This window comes from Aricia agestis, chromosome 1 (genome assembly GCF_905147365.1).
Source record: "Aricia agestis chromosome 1, ilAriAges1.1, whole genome shotgun sequence".
NCBI lineage: Eukaryota > Metazoa > Arthropoda > Insecta > Lepidoptera > Lycaenidae > Aricia > Aricia agestis.
The window spans coordinates 23063273-23083649 of record NC_056406.1 but is presented as its reverse complement, the minus strand read 5'-3'; the positions used below and the strand labels follow the sequence as shown (position 1 = coordinate 23083649).

Sequence of the window (20377 nt, the reverse complement as noted above, 5' to 3'; positions counted from 1 at the left end):
ATTATTTAAAAAATGTCGCTCCCAACTTACCGCCAAGTAGGCCTCTACACATTAATCCAATGCGCTGGCGTAATTCGTCGGTCCAATGTGTACAGCGAGATTAAGCTATATCATCAGGCCTTGATCACTCTCACACGTTCCCTCTGCTATCTACCGCAACATGGTACATGTGTGTGAAAGTACAAGGCTACACCGTATGTACCATTGTCTGCGTGGGAGCACCCACTCAACATACACGTTGTTGATTAGGTGTATCTTGAATACTACTTACGCATATTAGGTGTTATGTAATTTATTAAGAATTGCTTGAAATATCTACGTGTGTATCATTTTTAAGGTCTTTGTAGCGCATTCACACGTGATCGTGTGTACACTGCTCAAGCCACCGACATCGGCATCGGCGTATCAAAAGTTATTTTGAACGGTATATTTAATTTATAAATCGCTTTATAAATCCTTCTCAACTCTAAATCTCCTTTGCAACGAATTGTGCTAGGCATCGAGACTGACTGAAACACCATTTTTTTAATGTTATTTGTAATTTTTTCATGTTATTTGTAAATTCATTTCAGTATTTTCAATTTTCCATTACGAAACGTATGGTATCCCCAAAGGGTACGTCACGACTACGCGTGAGGTTGATATTTCGTGATAGCGACACTGTTCGGAGTTATTTCACATTTCAGTTTCTGTAAGAGTGAGCCTTATGTCGTTGTTATAACGGTTCTGTCAAAGTTGAAGAAAATATTGTGTCTGAACGTTCTGTAGTCGGATTCTCGGATATGATCTTATAGCTTCGATTGCAGGCTGCTTTACTCGCGTGCATCCATTTCATCTCGCTACTGCAGAGGTTCCCAAACTTATTTTGTCTACCGCCCACTTTAAGAACAAATTATACATTTTAGCGCCCCTATTGTTCCAATTTAAAATGCATCCTGATGAAATAAATCACCCTCTAAGCCTCTACACAACGCCCCCATTTGTTTTCTGGGCCCACACCGCCCCTCTTCAGACCTTCGGCGCCTACAAGGGGGTGTTATCGCCGACTTTGGGAAAGGCTGCGCTAGTGAGTCAAAATTTAGAGATCGAAGTGACATTCGAGCACTGCGAATCGGGCTTCTGCACGCGGTTCACGTCACGACTCACGCGTCTAGGCAGCGGCGGCTTTGTCAGGCGAGTGATTCAGATCGAATTAGTAAAAGTGCACGGACCGGATTGCAATGTGTCAAGGTTTGCGCTTTGTGTGCGGCCCTCGTTCGCGTGCACGGCCTAATAGGCTCTATTGTCGGTTCCGAGTGCTCGACAAACTGACTGCAGAGAGTTCAATACACGTACTGTGTGGGTACAGTTGTATTTTTAGTAAAGAGTTACGACGATATTTGAGATGTACCTAGATTTTTAGTGCGTCGCCTCGCCTCGCCTATGGTTTACAAATGCCGCATATGACGTTCCCATTACTAGTTTTAAAAGTGCACGTACCTGTTCTTTTAGAATCTGAAGCAGGTCATAATACAGATAGGTTGTATAACTATGTAATATGATGTAGGGTATCGCTGGTCTAAGTTTAATAGCGGGCTGAATCTCGGGGGAGGAGGTCGCCGAGTCTATGCGAATATGTAGGAGCAATCATTGTGCATTGTTTACTGCATTGAGCACTAGAGAGTTGAGGTTAAACTTCGATAATTTGATTACGGTCCAAGCCGTGAGCACAGAATATATAATAGTACTGCCGTGGGGCAAAAAACTTTATATTAAATGGAAAAAAATGTTAATTTTGTGTCTAGCGTCATGGTTTTTACTTACCTACTGTGTTCTTTTGCGCAATGAAAAAATATTATTATTTTTATATTGCTTAACTTATTATTAAATTGATAACCCTTGCCCCAAATGGGACAAGTTCGATGGAGATTTTTATTTCGTCTTTAAAAATTTTGCTATTCAAAATTTGCGAAAACCCACCTCGCTACAACTACAAAATCACATTACGAATTTGGTCGGTATGCGGATCTTGATGTTTGCGGACCAAATCCGCCTTGTGAGTGTCGAATAGATGTAAATACCTACGTTTGTTTGTACGACCGCCTCGTATCATTTTATTGTATTTTTCTCCTACGAACGTCCTTCAAGACGTTAACCTCGAGTTACTTCTGAGTAATTACTTGAATTGAAATTTATGTGTATTGTGTGATTTTGATTATAAAATGAAAAAAAAAATTATTTAAAACAAACGTAGAATTCCCCTTGTAAACTTACCACCGCGGCGCGGTGGTTCGGGAACTAATCCTTACTTAACAAACCTTTTTGCAATAATAGTGGAAATTCTTCTAATGTAAAAATTTATACCTATTCACATATTTTTAGGCATTTAAGAGGATACCACAGCGGCTAGAGAAATGAAAAAAAAGTACGTGTAATATCTATAGCTGTCTCCCTTACCTCAAGCCTATACCGCAGAACGCGATAGAGACAACTGCAGAAAATCCAGAAAATCAACGATTCGTTGTCCCCTGATTCCTTCTCCAAAACTTAACCGATTTAAGTACTTTTTTCATTAAAGATTAAAAAAAGGCTTGAGCTGTGTTCCTATGTTTTGCTTTTTTTGTATAATCTATCCAAATCTGTTTTCTGGACGTTTGAACACAGTGGAAAATCTGGCCATTTTTTTGGGTTTTTGAACGTTCATATCTTATTTAATAATTAAATTATGAAAAAAAAGAAAACATAGGGACATTGTATTAGTGGCCGTAGATATTCAGGAAAAAAATTATAACTCTACTAGCATTATCCAGGGAGGAAACAGGGGACAACGTTTGTATAGAAAAAATGGCGGTGTGGAATCCTCTTAATGTTTCGGCTTTGGGCGTCTTAATCTGTTAATGAATGATTCCACCGGCGTTCGCGCTCGTGCGGGGCATCGGCTACGAGGGCGAGATGAGCGCAATTCCATTATGATTTTGTTCGCAATTTACCGAGATACCGTAACTTAATAGGCCTCTCGCCGAGGGTCAATTGAGCGGCGAGCCTGATGGAGATCGCCAGGCGCGGGACGAATGGCAATGAGTTTCCTAATATATTTTATTGTGTTTCGAAATGAATTTTAACAGACAGTTGAGAGTTGTGGTGGTCTTAAAATGATGGCATTATGGTGATCTAGGTTCTAGAATCGAAATAATCCAATGGCTATCAAAAACCTAGATAGATTTTAGGTTTTAAGACATTTATTCTTACAGGAATTTACATAAATTCACTTACATGAGAAAGACAATAAAGTAAAGAGATACAAACAATGTAGTAAAAATTACAAATTACATCGAGCGAGCTTAGAAGATAGGTTACAATATTAAGTAGGTAAGTTAAAATTATAAAATTAACAATTATCTTTATCTTAATCTTCTTTAGATCACTAAAGATTCAATGATTAGTCAATTTTTTCAAGCTATAAAGTAATAATATGAGAAAACTCTAGTCGACACATTGGATTTTACATATTTACGAGCGCAGCTGAGGCGTATTAGATAAAGTGCCTGAAGTCTAACTTTCATAAGAAAATTCGATAAAAACTTTAAGGCTTTCATAAGCTTTCAAGGCTCTCAGCAACTGGCACGTTTGTCATATGTGCTAATAAAAACTGCTTGTTATATTGCCAATAAGAATTTTCCCATTTCTCCACCCGTTGGCTCGATTCTCATAACTTCAAAATTGCTGCCATCGTAGGCTGTGTAACTTGCACACAAAAAGGTTGTCGTTGGTGCGAGCGAGATAATCGTAGCGACATTCGAGAATTGAGAATCCAGCCCCAGGGGTGGAGAAATAGTCCTATTTGCACGTGGGTCGTGAATCGCTTTTTACGCGACTCTGACTCAGCGGAGTCCATTTCGGGCTGAACATGATCACGGGGATTTGCATTCCTCCGATATCCGGAGTCTTATGAAAAACGTGGGATGGCTGTTCCGCCACCGTGCTATTAGCATTTAATCCACCCTCCCATTTGTATATCCTACGGGATTTTCTTTCCAATGTATTTTCTTCCATTTGATGAAATATTGTAACGATTTAATTTCGCTAGATTACAATTTACAATCATAATGCAGATTTTGTAATGTGCTTACGACGTAAATATGCGTAATTGTTATTCAAAATTATTCAATTATGAAATGAGTACTGTAGGTAGGATTGTAGTAATTTGCATGACACAATAACGCAACAGCAGCTACTCCACGGACCACGGGACGCGGATTCGTGTACTTGTTTGTGGTCAAGTCGTTTCCTAACTATGCCAAGATATGAAGATACTTATTATAATGCCTCCCAAATCCCAATACCGGTTTCGGAGAGGGTTTCATTGCAACTAGGTTTGCTACGCAGGACTCAGGTGTGATTTTATTTAAAGTCTCTCTTCCTTTACTATCAGCAGGCAAGCAGACTTTTTACATGCACAATGATGCAACACATGGATCATTTCTCTTGTAAGATGATCGGGTGATTGATTAACCTGCGACATCTTAACCAAACTTGGAAAAAACATTTTCCTAAACCGGGAATTAAACCTACAACCCCGCGGCGGCGTTTAACCTATCAATCCCCAAGCGACAGCCGGCTGCCGCATAACAATTGAGATTCTATTGTGTCTGCGATACCCACGATGGAGATGCTACATTACGCTGATATTTACATTACAAACAAAACGCGCAGATGCTTTACTTGATATCTTTGAAATATTACTAAATGGTAGGGCATAAAGGTCCCAAGATATAGTGAAGTAACCGTAGATCATAAGCGTAACATAATACTTTGGCAACGCACCTTTTAAAGAAAATGGGAATGTCTGCCCGAAACCGCGCCGCCTTACATATTTAAACGGAGGCAGTACTTCTCTGATTTGATGCGAGTTATATCCTCTCATCATGACCCCATAAATTTCCTTCCTCCCATCAAAAGAGCGATAAAGTCGAATGTTATTCGTGAGGGTAACTCGATGGTGTACTATGAAACGAAGATTTTCAGGCCTCCTCGAATACGTTGTAAACGAAATGATATATTGCACTGAATTCGAATTGCTTTTGAGTGAAATATACGTAGAAAGAAAAATGTATTAAATATTGATAGATAGAGGGTGTACTTATAGCTTGTTTTGTTTGGTACTTAAGAAAATCTAGGAGCGCTACGCAGCTACGAATTTGCTACGCCGCGCTACGTGCGGTAATAGAGCCAAGCTATTTAGCCGAAACATTTTCGTTTTCGCTTCGTTATAGAATCGCCGATCAAATGTATGGAATAGACATAAGACGAGTCGAACGTCAACGTCATATTTACGAACGCTTATGTCAATTCCATACATTTTCATCGGCGATTCTATAAGTGAAAACGAAAAGATTTTGGCTCACCCCCCTGGCTATAACTTCTGTAATCTGTAAGGTCTACGATTGTTTCAATATATAGTATATACCAGCCGTTTTCGGTTAGATACTCTGCTGCTATCATTGCTTATGTTGAGTATCTTACATAAAGCAAACACACTGATAAGAGGAATCAAGCCATCGAGTAGAAAATGCTATCGAAGCTATTACTCAGCGTCCCATCGAACTCTATTGAATTTGTTTGAGTGTTATTTAGATAAATATTTTGAAGCAAAACATCCATTAAAATGTATCGAGGGCACGAGGTGACGAGCTCCTTCGGCGGGAGATGAGTTCTTAATTATATCTTGATGATATTAACGAACGTGTAGATTGTAGGTCCGTGTAAATGTGTCAGGAAGGAAAAAATGTGTTACAGAAAATATGGACTTTTTGTAAAAAGGAGTAAATTCATTCGATCCAAATGTTGTTACATAGATCCCAACTTCTTAGTTTAGATTTGTTATCTCAAAGGAATTTCGGTTGGAACTTGGAACAACTACTTATATTACTTCTGTCTCATGCAGTGACAGAGCTTAAGGAAAATTATGTTAATACGTTAGAGTTGCTCGAGTCCCAGGTTATTAAATGTTGCCATATAAAGTGAATATATCACACAAAGGTTGCCAGAAGCCAGACACATTAATTTTGTTACAATTACAATGCAATGCCCCCGCCTTATCTAGTCCTGTGTCTTCACTTAAACCCGTAGTTTTATTTATATTCAATTAACAACATAATTAATGTTTCTTATTAAAAAATATATTGTGTGCTAAAAAGAAATGAATCTTCGTTATTGTTTCGTTCTTAATAGACGAGGGATTTTGATCAATAATTTGTGGGAAGCACCGAAAAGACTCTAGAGATTCAACATTACAATAGAGATACAACCACCTAAAGCGAGTGCACGTAATGCTCACGGTAAAATAAGCTCATGATCAAATACGCACAACGTACGGGGAGTCATTTGTTTCGTTCAGTATCAAATGCGAGATGGGCTTCCTCTCCCTCAAGTATATTAACTAAATCCGCGCGTGTTTACAGACGAAACGTGCCCCTCGGAGACGTGTATAGCCCAAGAGAAAGCACCCTTAAAGTTCCTTAAAGAGATCGAGGTGGTCTGGTAGTTAGAAGCCACTGTCAAAAATGTTCGGCATTGGAAGACGAGATTCCCACAGTTATCTCGAATAATATAAAATAAAAAATTTACCTTTACTCTTTATCGAATGTCAGGTAAAACGCCATAGTTGCTGGTCGTTCTCACCTCTGTAGAGGTCATAAACAGGTAAACTTTCAGCTTTTATAAAATGACGAAAGTGTGGATGCCGCTGGCTCTTGGGTTAAGTAAAAACGGCGACAGATAGTCCAAAGGTGCACAGATAAGGTCTCGATCGATAACGAGTTTTTTCAGTTCCCTCGCTCAAATGTAATTGATTTCAGCGCGGCAGAGTGGTGTAGATTGGACTGAATTGAATTAATTTGGTCCCTGATTGAAAAGTTGGATTGCCCGACTCCGTGCGCACCGCGGAGCGCCGGATAGTGTTCGCCGTTTGGCGTCATGATCTGGCAAATTGGTTTTAGTGTGTTTAGAGTTGGAGCATAATATAACTGTGTTATTAAATAGTTTGGTGGCATGTGTAACTTCTTTGTGCAGCTATGCGTTTGTCGCACAGGAATAGTATATTTTTCTAGGACAAAACTATCCTTTACCGGGCTCAAAGTAAAAGTATGTTTAGTTTTGCGGTAAAATGTCAAGACGTAGACACATCACAACTTGCTATTCAAGGAAAGTGTCATCTAAATATAATATGTTCGTAAATTCTGAATAATTACTATCGTCAATCATTCTATTAAACGGTTGCTCTGAATATCCGTTTTCGTCATTATTATTATCTATTCTGAAATAGATGTATCGTAAAGCTCCCATACAGTATTACATGAACGAGTAATTAGTAACATCGCGATTGATGATGATGATGTTGCATTTCATCCTTCCTTTTATGATTAGCCCGCCCGGTGTACACAAAACATCTCCAACAATACCGTTGATATAATATTTTCCCCTGTCATCAGCTAATCTCGACATAATTATAATATAAATATTACGTTTCACACTTGCCAAAAGTAAACGCAGACACCATTAATCTCGGCCCATCCCGCCCGGCCCCGGCCCCCGGCCCTCGAGTCACGAAGACGACAAAAAAGTAAATTGCTTCTTTTGAAGAACGTGATTTACTTACTACTTAGCGTTGCCGTTGTTTATGGAAAAATTGTCTGATAAAATTGTCTACGAGTCCGTTAAGACGTCTCAGTTGTTCGCGAAACTTTTGTTTTCTTATTTCCATCTCGTCCGAAATTGACGGTCATTCGTTTAGCGCAAAGCCTCGGGAATTGGACTCTTAAAATATTTTTTTTAGGATCCCGCACTGTTTTCATAGTTGGTAAGCGGATTTCGTTGCTTTAGGGTTGAGAGGTTTTTCTAGCGGATTACAAGATATCTTGTCAAACTAAAAGGGAGCGTCACTCGCAGCCAAAAAAAGTAGTCTTCTAATCTTTTAGAGGTTCCGTAAGGAACAAATTCTTACACAACCCTGAAGATCTTACAGGTTACGGACTTATACAGGGATATTATCATAGAATATCAACAAAATACGAAAAGCATTGTAAGTTATCGAGATACTGTGCCATATCGGCCGGGTTCCAATAAAAGTTGGACGTGATTTGGAAAACTAGCGGGGTTTTCATTAAAACATCAAACACGTATTGCTAATGCTTTTGTCATGACTCATCGTTTGTATCTCATGGGCCTAACGATTTCGATTGTATCGTTTCGTTTGCAATGTTAAATATAAACATCGTCCATCATTATCTGTCATGACTGATGACACTCATGAATCTTAATTTGCTGGGCCACTATAATCAATATTACAAATTACGCGATGTTTACTTTTACTACACTGTCAATTACTACCCAGTACTTTTACTACACTGTCATTTACTACCCAGTACTTTTACTACACAATCTCCATCGTTTATCCGTCGGACGGGCCAATTATAATGAAGACGTGATAACCGCTCGGGCTAATAGATTGTGTCCGTTCTGACGCAAATTCTAATTGATGGGGTGACGCTATCTCCCTGCGACACGCCGTCACGTCACGTGTCATTTTTACGTCTATCGTTTGGGCTGTGATGCGTAGAAATTAATTAATTGTGACCTCGTATCGGCCGTTATCTTTTTGACAGTACTTTTCTTTTGGAAAACAAAAAGTGGTTTAGAGTGTTAGGATAGCTTATTTGTTATTTGATATTCTTGTGCATTGACAACCTACTTATTTATTTATTAAGCCAGAAACATTTTCTTCTCTTTTGTAGTTAAATAAGATTCATTTCGTATAACAAAATATGAATATAACTAGCGACCCGCCCCGGCTTCGCACGGGTATAAAATATATTACAACATATGTCACCAAAAAATGATTTAAATCGATTCAGTAGTTTTGTTAAATAATTTATATTCATTACGAGGGCTGCTATTTATGTATCCGGAACTGGCCACTTACAAGAACAATATTTAAAAAGTAATTACAACATTTGAAAATAGAACTCTTTGGTTGAAGAATACATTTTGTTTCATGTGACTGTCAATTATTTTTCCATTGTGGCGTCATTTTGAAAATTGCGTGTCTTCATTTGCCATGGATTTAACGCGTGAACATTTTCGTGCAATGATTTACTACGATTTTCGGCGTGGGCTAAATCAACAACAGTGCTTTATTCAACTCACCGCAACTTTTGGAGATGAAGCACCATCAAAAACCACTGTTTATCACTGGTACAGTGAGTTTAATCGTGGGCGGTCTATGCTCACGGATGAAAATAAAGAAGGTCGCCCAAAAACAGCTGTTGTCCCACAAAATATAGATGCTGTGCGGGAACTAATAATGCGTGATCGTCATGTTACATATCGCGAGATAGAGGCGTCCTTAGGCATAAGTATGACGAGCATACATAAGATATTACACGAACATTTGGCTGTAAAAAAAATATGTTCGCGTTGGATTCCGCACAACTTGACAATCGATCAAAAACGGGCTCGTGTCGATTGGTGCAAAAAAATGATAAAAAAATACAACCGTGGTACGTCAAAAGCCGTTTATAATATCTACACAGGTGATGAATCTTGGATCTATGCATATGACCCCGAAACTAAACAACAGTCAACGGTGTGGGTGTTCCAAGATGAGCCGAAACCAACAAAAGTTACTCGTGCAAAAAGTACTTTGAAGCAAATGGTCGCCTGTTTTTTTGGAATTAATGGACATGTGGCTACAGTGCCATTAGAGAATCGTAAAACGGTTAATTCTGAATGGTATACGACCATTTGTTTACCAGAGTCTTTGAAGAAATAAGAAAGGACAACCGACAACGCAGAATCATATTACATCACGACAATGCTAGCTGTCACACCTCAGCTGAAACAACTCAGTTTTTGGAGGGTCAAAAGATCGAATTGACTGGTCATCCGCCGTACAGCCCTGATTTGGCACCTAACGATTTCTTTTTATTTCCATACGCGAAGAACAAATTACGTGGTCAACGTTTTTCGAGCCGCGAAGAGGCTGTTGATGCGTTCAAAATGCACGTTTTGGAGATACCTCAATCAGAATGGAAAAAGTGCTATGAAAATTGGTTCCAGCGTATGCAAAAGTGTGTCGATCATCGCGGCGAATATTTTGAAAAGCAATAAAACCATATTAAATGATATATGTTTGTTTCTTTTTTTAATTCCGGATACATAAATAGCAGCCCTCGTACTACCCGTGGCCCGCATTGATCGGTACCTACTGCCGCAAAAGCTACGTCCCGCAATTTTTAAATCTGTAATATCTTCGAAAATATTCATTTCAAATTTAAATCATAATATGCTTTATACGCTTTCATACGTGGGAGAGCCATACTTCGGCACGAATGGGTCGGCTCGACCGGAGAAATCCCACGTTCTCACAGAAAACGAGCGTGAAACAGCGCTTGCGCCGTGTGAGTAAGTTTACCGGAGGCCCAATCCCTACCCTATTCTTTTCCCTACCCTCCCCTATTCCCTTCCCTTCCCTCCCCTACCCTCCCCTATTACCCTATTCCCTCTTAAAAGGCCGGCAACGCACCTGCAGCTCTTCTGATGCTGCGAGTGACAATGGGCGACGGAAGTTGCTTTCCATCAGGTGACCCGTTTGCTCGTTTGCCCCCTTATTTCATAAAAAAAATGCTGTGAAGGGCCATAATCAATAATGTATTCAAAAGAAGTCCACACCGCCGTTTTTCCATACAAACGTTGTCCCCCTGTTTCCTCCCTGGATGATGCCGGTAGAGTTATGATTTTTTCCCTGAATATCTATGGCCACTATTAACATGTCCCTATGTTTTCTTTTTTTTTTCAAAATTTTATTATTAAAAAAGATAAGAACGTCCAAAAACCCAAAAAATGGCCAGATGTTCCTCTGTGTTCAAACACCCAGAAAACAAAACTGGCTAAAATATACAAAAAAAATAAAACATAGGAACACAGCTCAAGCCTTGCTTTAATTGTTGATGAAAAAAGTACTAAAATCAGTTAAGTTTTGGAGAAAAAATCAGCGGACAACGAATCGAAGATTTTCTGTTCTTTTATTACAACTTTTGTCTTATTGTCTCCTTCTTAAAGTATTTAATTAAATAAGGATTATTGCCGTATTGGTTAAAATCGCTTCGAAAATTAGCCATTACTTGAAGTTAAAAGTAAATGACAAAAAAATGTTATTGTGAGATATCCTTATACGCAATGATGAAAAACTTAAAGCAGATATGTTACTACCGCCCGCGTTGTGAAGATTCAAATACGGCCCAATTGGGCCGTCTGTTGTTTAGTCTGCATCGAGCGCAGTCACGAGCGTGCCGCGTCTTGTCCTACCTAAATAAATTGAAAATGCCGTCGTGCGTGTTTCGAAAATGTACCAATTATGACTCGAAAGTAAACAAAACACATGGAATCTCTTACCACGTCATGTCTTGTATGCAATAAATACCTCGATTATTTAAATTTTCAATTATTTTTTTGAACAATCTGGAAAAAATCGAATTTTCGTCATAGCTCAGGCGAAGAAAGAGACAGCGATACGATTCGACGTTTAAAAATAGAACTGTCTCTTTTATGTAAATGGTTTTTCATATCTTTTGTTTCACTTATCTGTCAAATTTGTCAATGTTTGTAATTTTGAATTTGAAAATTGTTCGGAAGAGATTTAAGCCGGAAAATAGTATGGACGTAACATATCTGTATATGTAGAAAACATTGCATATACGTATATAATACCATCGTGGAGTTTTCTGTAGACCTTTTCAATGTGTACAATACTTGGTACATTATTTACATGAAGAATAGACCACGTGAAAGGACATAGGTTTCTTTTTTGCGGAAAAATGTACGGTTTCCGTGACATTCCTAAATTACGCGGGCGATGTATATTGTAAGTACATAGTGATACCCTTCCCGCGAGCGCATCGCCGCATTGGTGGCACCCACTTCGAAACGGGCGTACATCGCAATATTTTAATTTCGCCATAACTTCTACACCAAAAGTCAAATTTTAATAATTCAAAGACGACCAAATATATTCTACATAAACTGTACTTAGTGATGAAATAATTTATTTTGATAAGGATTATTAGCATGAGTAAAATAAATCCGTTTAAATTTAGTCCAATAAAAATCAAGATTTTAAATAAAAAAATGGTTGTTGTGCCTCACTTGACATAGATTGGTATAGTGTGTCGCGGACATTTTTATAGATATTTATAAGATCTACATTTACTTAGAACATTGTATAGTTCTATCTTTTATAGTTTAGGCAGCGTACGCAAAATAAGTAAATTTTCTGGTTGTTTCCGAAATACTGAAATATCTTACGGAACCCTATATTTTCCAAAATAAAAAGTAGCCTATGTTACTCGTAAATAATGTAGCTTTCGAATAGTGAAAGAATTTTTAAAATCGGTCCAGTAGTTTTTGAGCCTATTCATTACAATTAAACAAACAAACAAACATACAAACAAAGTTTACCTCTTTATAATATTAGTATAGATAAGCTTTGTCTTCGTTTAAAACACTCGTATAAAACTCGAGTGGAGCACTAAACTAGTTCGATTTAATTTTAAGTGCCGAACGTCTAAGAGGCGTCTGAGTCTATTAGGTCTGGCAGACACCCCCTAGTTGAACCCGTCTAGAATACTAGTTCGGTCTTTTTCTGCGCTCTGTCGAGACAGTGGGGTCAACGCACGCGGTGACAATGTCATGAGCATGCTGTATGTTGATAATGAAACAATTATATATTGAAAAGTTCGATTTTAAGATCAGAAAATCTTGGGAGTTGTTGAGCCTGCTGCTTGGTGAATAAACATAAGAATTTACAATAACTTGAAGTTACTGCGGAAAATGTAACGGCCCCACTCAGTGATTTTATTACCGATTATTACTTATATTATGTCATTCATCAAGTAATGTAGTAGAGGTTTTAACATAGACTCCATTAAATTTTCTGTCAATGTTATTAAATAACTATGTACATAGTTATTTAATAAGATTGACAGAAAGTCACTGTTATAAGGCGTCTGTTAAGTAAGTCTTCATCAAGGATAGCTGTAATTTCGGTTCCCATACCGGTATCAGTTAATTTAATTATTATTTTCTCAATGCAAATATTCTCATTACGGAGCGTCATGTGGGAGGCGCGATTTAATTAACTGCAACGTGTACTGTCGTGGATGCCTCTGCTGTCCGCTTTTGAACCCTATTGCTAAAGTAATAAGGGCGGAAAAGGGTTGGACAGCTCCTGTAGATATCGGGCCGGCCGTTGTGCGCCACTAATCAATTTTATACGGCGGGACATGGCTTTGGTGATGAGTGATGAGTGATGACGTATAGAGTAGCCCGCAGATCGTGGATCTACGTCATCAGTCATCATTATGTAAACAAAAGTGATAGGTGGGGATTTACCCTATATAAAAAAAATAAGCCCAGACAAAATAATCGTGACTGAGATATACCTGTCGTTGAAATTGTTACAGTGGATGTTTTGTTGTTTGACCATTGACCAAAACGTTTCATTGCTCGTTTTTAATCCATTGTTGTCCTTTTGAACTTGTCCCAATGTTATGCTGATCGCTGTTGCACCGACTTTATTGTCAGCTGACAAAAATCCATCGTCGGCGACGCATCCATATTCAAAGGCGCAAACGTATCTTATGAATATTCCTCACAGACGGTCTGTGCCGTTCGACGTGAGTTATGAAAATGTGGCGTTACCTGATGGCGCATGAAGCGGAGCCGTGGTCGGATGCACCCATTGTCCCCAGCCGGATGGTGCAGATCATATCCATCATGGTAGACAATGCCCACACCCTGCTCTATGGCTCCATAGGTGAATTGCTCGGGTGCGCTTTAATGGTTGACTTTGACAAACTGGCGGACAAGAACTGGATAGTGGACATTGTTGATAGGGCTGCGAACTTCGTGCGGCCTTATGAGAGTTGGGGCGATCACGAGCGTGTAGAGTTGTAGACAGGCATATTATTCGTCTTCAATAATAATATAATTGTCCATGACCGACATCTATTGTGCACAACTGGTCTGCGCCTTTATGGTTGGAAAAGGGATGTTGTATGACAATATTATCTCTTAAGATATTTTTTATTGGCTAAAAGTGAAAAATTGTTTCTCTTCAACTCGAATGGTCGTGTATCGTGAACAAGAACTCACAAGACAATTTTTCTTCCTTTTTTATTGGATTGGAAAAAGTCTCAACTTCTTACAAGTTTTAAAACAAGAATGGGATGAAAAAAGAAAAGTTTCCAGAACTTTTGATGTCACGAGATTGTACTAATCAGACGGCGACACCGCCTTGTATAACTTTTAACTGAATAAAAGATGTGGAGTTTTTCTTATTCTTATTTACAAGCGTCACCGCGCATTTCTTTAAACAAATATCTGTTCACTCAACTAAAAAACTCGGTGAAAGTAGCAATTATGATGCAAGTAAAAATAAGAAAGTTATTTTGAACAGAACGTAAATATATTGTCGTCGCAGCAAAACTTCCGGTGCCCGAGTTATCCAATACTGCGTTCGCTGGGCCAGAAAAAAGTGATAGATGTTATTGTTATTGCTCCTAAATCGGCATCTAATAATAAAAGGGGGTGATTAATTACCGTTGTGCTCGCTGCAACTCCTGGCGCGTCGCCAACCCGGAACACGCCGGCATATTAATACAGATCGTTACTTTTGGATACTGATTGGGTTGTGCTTTGATGACTTTCTTCGAGGCAAAGTATGGTTTTCTAGTTGTCTATTGGCCTCAGCAGTTGCGCTACTGATGCCCTTGATTTCTTACTTCTCCTTAGGGACGGAAGCAGACTTGGCCAGCAGGCGAAATTCGAAAGAATCTAAATCACTTCGCCTATTGTACCGTAGGAAGAAACCCTTTATATTGCGTTCAAGTTCAGCCTGAAATAATAAATAAGTCTTAGTTTGTTTAGTGGTCTCGCTTCTGCTGCAGGATCTGTCTTCTGCAAATTGCATCTAAACTTTGAACGAAGTTTGTCTCGGAGCTTATCCTACAGAATGCAATATCCTTCATCGGGTTGTAAGTTATAGGTCTTCCGCTCTCGGGTTTACATTACTTTACAAAAGAGGATTACCTGAATACTTGTTTTAGATTGTCAAAGTTATCACTGGCTAATATTAGTACGGTGTAATTAATATTTAGTAACGCTTTTAAAGCAGATGTAACATGACTAATGTGCCTTACAGTTTTAATGCGTTCCTGCCAAAATATTTGTTTCTAGTTTGATAAATGGATGTATGTCTACGTTCTAATGTTTTAATTTATGTTAACGTTTGTATGTCCTAGATTGAATTTGGAATGCTGCAATGTAGTAAATCTTTCTGTCTCATGATAAAATAGAGTTGCAACGAAACATTTACCAGGCGGATTTTATCAACCTGTCACAGTTTTTTCTTTTATGAGCGTGGTATATTTTGCGGCGTTAGTGCTTTAGTTGGGTCGAAAGATATTTTACCGTGCAGCTAAAATATACATGGTCAATCTTTACGTATGAATATTCTAACCCCAGCCTTTTTAACCTGTCTGATACAAAAGCTATTTACATCTCACTCCAACCCCCTGCTATCTAGATTAGATCTTCAATAACACAACTCTTTCTCTTTTTCAGGGAACAAAACTATGGATCATAATGGAGTACCTAGGCGGGGGGTCGGCACTGGACCTAATGAAGGCGGGCAGCTTCGAGGAGATGCACATAGCGGTGATCCTCCGGGAGGTGCTGCGGGGGCTGGACTACCTCCACTCGGAGAGGAAGCTGCACCGGGATATCAAGGCGGCGAACGTGCTGCTGAGTGAGATGGGTGACGTCAAGTTGGCGGATTTCGGTGAGTTGTGCTTGATTGGAGGTTGATGATTTTTTTGAGCAGAGGTTGGGAACCGTTGGCGGAGTTCAGTGAGTTTTTTGAAGGTTGATGTAGTGGTTGGCAACCTTTTCGCAGGAGATTGCAACTGGGTCGCAAAATAAAGGGGCGCACGCGTTACTCAATGTGGAAGAGCCATGGAACAGCAATGCAAATGCTATTAAATTCTCTGCGCGGAAGCATGATTGGATTGTTATAGTGTTGTAATCTGTTACTATTTTTAAGAAGAAGTCACACATAACATACATTAAACATAGGATAATTATGTTCGTTATAAATGCCTACCATACATTGCTACTTCATTAAGCTTTACTACTAGCATATTTCATGTTTTACCAAAGGATGTAAAAGTCAAAGAACACAACACAAGTATAAATTATAAAGCGAACGGAATAAGCGATGTAACAAGGATGCTGTTTGTGGGGAATGGGGATTGGCGGGGATTGGGGGAGTATCATCGAGATTGCACCGGCTAACGGAACGGCCGTACGTGCCCGCGCCCGTGTGATACGTGAGCCGCCGCGGCAGGAGCGGCCAACCAGTGGTGTAATGCGTAAAATCATGACTCGTGTGTTTAACTTTATTATTAATATAATATTATTTCATTCACATATTTACGTTAGGTAACTTAGGAATGAATATGCTTGCACGCGTCAAACCGCGATTTTAAGAAAGCAAGCGCACATCAATGACTCATTTATTTTGCTCTCTTTCCCTCTTTTTGCTATGAAGTCTTCAAAGCAGTTAGTATGTAGACGCAAACACTGTCGGTGTGTCTGTAGAGACATAGCATAGCTCTATCTGTACCGTAGCGTAGGGACTAGGGTACAGATGGAGCTATACTGCAGTGAATGCTCAGCTTTTGGCTTCTGGTCTGTAGCCTCTGTTTTGTGTGCCAGTGCCCAGTAGCTTTTAGGCAGCGACTTAAAAAGTACCCCATTTTCGTAGGCTTCAATGGAAAGGTTGGGAACTCCTGCCGTAAGGTATATTTACGTGGCGCAATCTTCACATTTTTACCTCAGTCACGATTAGATAACGCCAGCTATCTGCAGATGTTTGTTTAGCTGTTTGTCTACCAGCTGACGAACTTATCACTTTTATGTTGGTGTATCGTGTTTTGTTGTCTCGTGACGTCATCGAATTTGTTATTATAATTGTAATTTATTACACGAATGCTAATTTTATGCTGTGTTTGTTGTTCAAATTATGCACACATAATTGAATTTTAGATTATGTGAAAATGTTACTTGTTTCGATTTTAATTAAATAAGAAGTAAAGTTTAGGCTGTTTAAGTAGGAATATTAATGCAGTTTCAAATATGTGGGTGTATAAACGATATTGTAAATTGTTAACTCGAGCATACCGGCTATGAAAAATTGTTCACAAGGTGACAGAAGTTAGAAGATTGATATCTTTGAATAGGATTAGCCAATTATAAACACTTGTATACGAGGTCAAAGAGAAGCAATATTTTCTTTCATTGTGAGTCGTGTCTCTTCTACGGCTAGTATTTTGTCTTAGCTAACGCCTAGCTAGCCCTAGGTTTACAAAATATCTGTTGATAAAAGTAATATTTTTTCTTCTGATCTGGAAATAAGTTTCAAAACATTTTTTAAAGACCCTGTAGTATCTTTCGAAAAAGGTCTATAGTCCAAACTTAGCCAGGGTTCAAATGTGAATTATTGTGTCCAATCATTGGTTTGGATTATAATACGATTATTATTTATCCTATTGTGATTCAGGACAATATCGCTATTGTCTCGCATTATAATGACATGATATCATAGGAGTATCACAACAATAACAATAAATATGGAGTAAACAACTCACTTGGGAGTTGGGATACAGCAACAATAGATATTGTGTATTAATATAATAATAATACCACCCTCGACACCCGTTTCGGTGGCGGTGGCCGGTTTCATAGGTACAAACCAGACCAGTTACGCAGAGTAATTTTATAGTGCCCAAGTATGTGCGTAGTACACATTACACAAGAGCGCTCTCTATTCCTTTACTCTCTCATGAGTCCGGACGACCGAAACGACAGGCACAGGAACGACTTTTTACACGACCGACGCATGGATCATATTGTCAGACAATCAGGTGATCAGCCTGTATTGTTTTAACCAAACTTGAAAATAAAAATTTTCCAACGCGGGAATCAAACCCACGACCACCGAGCCTAGAGCCACGCTAAACCACTGGACCACGTATGCGTTTATAGTGTAATGTTCTGTGTATTGATATGTTAATTGTGATTCGGAACTATTGATAGAATTTGCAGACGCCGCGCTGGGACGATGCCAAACTTGTGTAGCTTCAGCTGTAAACAAAGTATTAATTAGTTTTGTAGACAGCTTCCAATATTATGTTCTTATGACACATCTATATTTTTACTGGCAGACTTTAATACGAACCTAATTAGGTGGTCACTCAGTTCGCAAGTAAAAGAAGCCTTGAAGACGAAGAAGTCACAGTCACTGTTACAGTCCCTTAGAGACTAAAATTGCGTGAGATTAAATTGTTGAAAAAAAAATCCTATATGATTTTATAGTTAAGTCGTTTATAAATTGTCAGAAGTCAGGACACTCTTTTACAGTCTTCTGATACACTTAGTCGTAGCCGCAGGCGTTTCGTCTTTTGTCAAAGAACAAGAGGTTAATGCTAAAGTTTTGAACTAACTCCACTCTATGTTAAAGAGTAGCTAGGAAATGTTTAGGTAAATCTGAATTTATATGGCATAAGTTTTATTTAGCATCAATAGACGAAGTGATATCGCTAATGCTCATAAAATAATATTAACTATCGAAGCGTTTATGCGTAATAAATAACAAATAATATCGGTGTTCTGTGCGGGGCGGTGTCTTCGTAATGCCTGTGAGTTATGTGCCGTATCTCAGCCTTGCGGCCAAATCATAGCTGTGGCAGGTTATAATAGAATAGGAAATGTAATCTAGGTGTATTATCATGATCTATGGATGGTTATCAGATAGGAGCGAGCATAGAAAATAGTAAAAATACGCTTAACATATTTAGTTCAGTGTCTTGGAATTCACGCCTTAAAGCTAAAAGCTGATGTTTCAGCTTTATTTATTACTGTTAATGAATTTAATAATCGGCCAAGTGCGAGTCGGACTCGCGCACGTAGGGTTCCGCACCATTATAGAGCAAAATTAGGCCAAAAATTGTGTTTTTTGTATGGGAGCCCCCCTTAATTTTTTATTTTATTTTAATATTATTATTAAATATGAAAGTACACATATAATTAAAGACTTTGAAAAAAATTCAAGTACCTACCTATTGTCATTATTGATATAGAGCAAAAAAGGTAAAAAAATCACGTTTATTGTATGAGAGCCCCTCTTAAATATTAATTTTATTTTGTTTTTAGTATTTGTATTTATAGCGGCAACAGATATACACAATCTGTGAAAATTTCAGAATTCTATCTATAGCGGTTCTTGAGTTACAGCCTGGAGACAGACGCACAGACGGACAGACGGACAGACGGAGAGACGGACAGACGGACAGACATCGAATTCTCAGTAATAGGGTCCCGTTTTTACCCTTTGGGTACGGAACCCTAAAAAGCATTAACAATAGTTAATGTTAAAAATGTTTGTATTTTTTTCCCTACTCTACATTAGACAGCTCTATATTGCGGAAAAACTCCTCATTTACAACATTGTATTGCCAACCGTACTCAAAGTTACTCGAGGATGTTTTTGTCAGTCATTTCAATGTACCGAAAAGGCTAATGCGGGCGAGATGATGACGAGTGCGCGATTGTTATCGCCGGCGGGCACGGGGCACCTGTATCATACGGGTGTTTAGGGGTAATTAAACCCTTCACACACACACACACACAATGCTCGAGCTCATGGCTGTCTGATGTGGCTTACCACCCATGTTTATTAATTCAAAGAGATAATTTTCTATTAGTCTTGGATGCGCGTTGTGTTTTATAACTCTATGTATACGTTTCTACCTGTCGACATGTAGCCATGCGATGTATGTAAAATTTTGTGACTTGTCTCGTGTTTTGGTCCATTATTACTCTACTGAACTCTGCTGTATTATGTAATTATTATAGTAATCTATAATATAAAAACGAGTCGCTGAATGTGTTGCTAAGCACAAAACTCAAGAACGGTTGGACCGATTTCGCTAATTCTTTTTTTAAATATTCCTTGAAGTACGAGGATGGTTCTTACGAAGAGAAAAATTCTAAAAAAAAAATTAAATTTTCTGAAAAAGTCTAAAAACAACACTTTTCTATACTCCCATACAAAAGTTAAAGAATCGACTGTTAGGCGATACGAAGTTCGCCGGATCAGCTAGTATATTGTAATAATTTATTACAATAGTATATTGTAATAATTTATTACAATCGGCTTCTGTGCGGTTGCTGTTTACTAAATAGACACATGTAAAGAAGTGGTAGTGAATAACGTTGCGATCAG

At 38.5% G+C, this 20377-nt stretch overlaps 1 protein-coding gene across 3 annotated transcripts in view; it reads left to right on the top strand.

Moving 5' to 3' along the window:
• The window catches only part of LOC121739914 (serine/threonine-protein kinase 26), an 84991-nt gene that overhangs the window by 56822 nt on the left and 7792 nt on the right, over positions 1-20377 (top strand). For all 3 annotated transcript variants that reach the window (XM_042132541.1, XM_042132525.1, XM_042132533.1), the window contains exon 3: positions 15658-15874. In XM_042132541.1, coding sequence (XP_041988475.1) covers positions 15658-15874 — 217 coding nt within the window. The remainder of the gene's footprint in view (positions 1-15657; positions 15875-20377) is intronic.